The sequence below is a fragment of the Limulus polyphemus genome, unplaced genomic scaffold, assembly GCF_000517525.1.
Source record: "Limulus polyphemus unplaced genomic scaffold, Limulus_polyphemus-2.1.2 Scaffold7725, whole genome shotgun sequence".
NCBI lineage: Eukaryota > Metazoa > Arthropoda > Merostomata > Xiphosura > Limulidae > Limulus > Limulus polyphemus.
This window is the reverse complement of record NW_013673335.1, coordinates 27704-28906: the sequence shown is the minus strand read 5'-3', so window position 1 is coordinate 28906 and position 1203 is coordinate 27704. Positions and strand designations below refer to the sequence as shown.

Sequence of the window (1203 nt, the reverse complement as noted above, 5' to 3'; positions counted from 1 at the left end):
AATTATGCTCTCTGTACGCTACAACACAGCATGATAGATGAACTTCAAAAGCAAGAAATAAAAATATCTGTTACACTTAATTTTTATTTTATTTACTCTTGAAAGAGAACACAATCGGGCACCTTGCGGAAGTACATCTAGTTATAATAGCTTATCTATTATTCCAGAATGTTCGGAGATTGCTATCAAGAAAACACAATTAGAACAATCATTGAATTACTAAATTCGTTTATTTATTGGTTGTAAAGTACAAGGTTACACAATGGGCTGTCTATGCTCTATCCAACCGTGGGTGTCGAAACCCGATTTTTAGCTTTATAAGTCCAGAACCACCAGGGGACGAATGCAAAAATGATATATAACATGGTTCACTAAGTTCCCAGAATATATTTAGATATCGACAATTTCTCATCAAAGAAAGTTAATTGTTTTCTGACAAAAAGATGACTTTATTATGTTTCAATGTTCACACAATAGGTGCTTTGTAATTATGTTTAGTTAAAATAATCAATACTACAATCAGCATTGGGCTATTCAGGTGTTTTTCATATGAGCTTCGGGCAATGAAAATAAAAACAATTTTGTTTTTGAGAGCAAAACCTCATTGGGCTATCTGCTGTATCTATCTCTGGGCATCGACCCCCGAATTTTAGCGTTGTAAGTTCGTACACTAATAGTTGCCCACCGGGGGACAAAAAAGGCATTTTAAGTAAATTTAGTATGAAAAGTTTAGTAATAACGCTATCCTTCAGTGGGACAGCGGTAAGCTTACGGACTGATAACTCTAAAATCCGAGGTTCGATTCTCCGCGGGAGACACAGCAGATAGCTCAATATGGCTTTGCTATAAAGCAAATAAATAAACAGTAATTACATGTATTGAACATATGATATCCACACCAAGAAAAAATATAATCAAGATTATGATTTATTAAATCAAAAGAGCATAAGAGAGAAAAAGAAAAATGAAATTAAAAACTTAGTTAAAATAACAAGTTGATTCGTTGATTCGTGTGTAAATACAACATTAAGATTATACAGTCGGTAGAGGTTCTAACTCTTGCTGTTCGACAACGGCATCGGCTTTCTTGTCATTTCTTTTAATTCCAGATCCGTGTAGTCTGTACAAAAAACAAATATATATAGAACAAACTTAAAGTCTGAAATATTCTGGTTTTTTTAGTTAGTTTACGAAGTCAAGATA

At 33.3% G+C, this 1203-nt stretch overlaps 1 protein-coding gene across 1 annotated transcript in view; it reads right to left on the bottom strand.

The window, feature by feature from the left end:
• Positions 1-994: 994 nt before the first annotated feature.
• Positions 995-1203, bottom strand: part of LOC106474820 (organic cation transporter 1-like) — a 19196-nt gene continuing 18987 nt past the window's right edge. Inside the window, exon 7 of the mRNA XM_022403123.1 lies at positions 995-1120. Coding sequence (XP_022258831.1) covers positions 1033-1120 — 88 coding nt within the window. The 3' untranslated portion in view covers positions 995-1032. The remainder of the gene's footprint in view (positions 1121-1203) is intronic.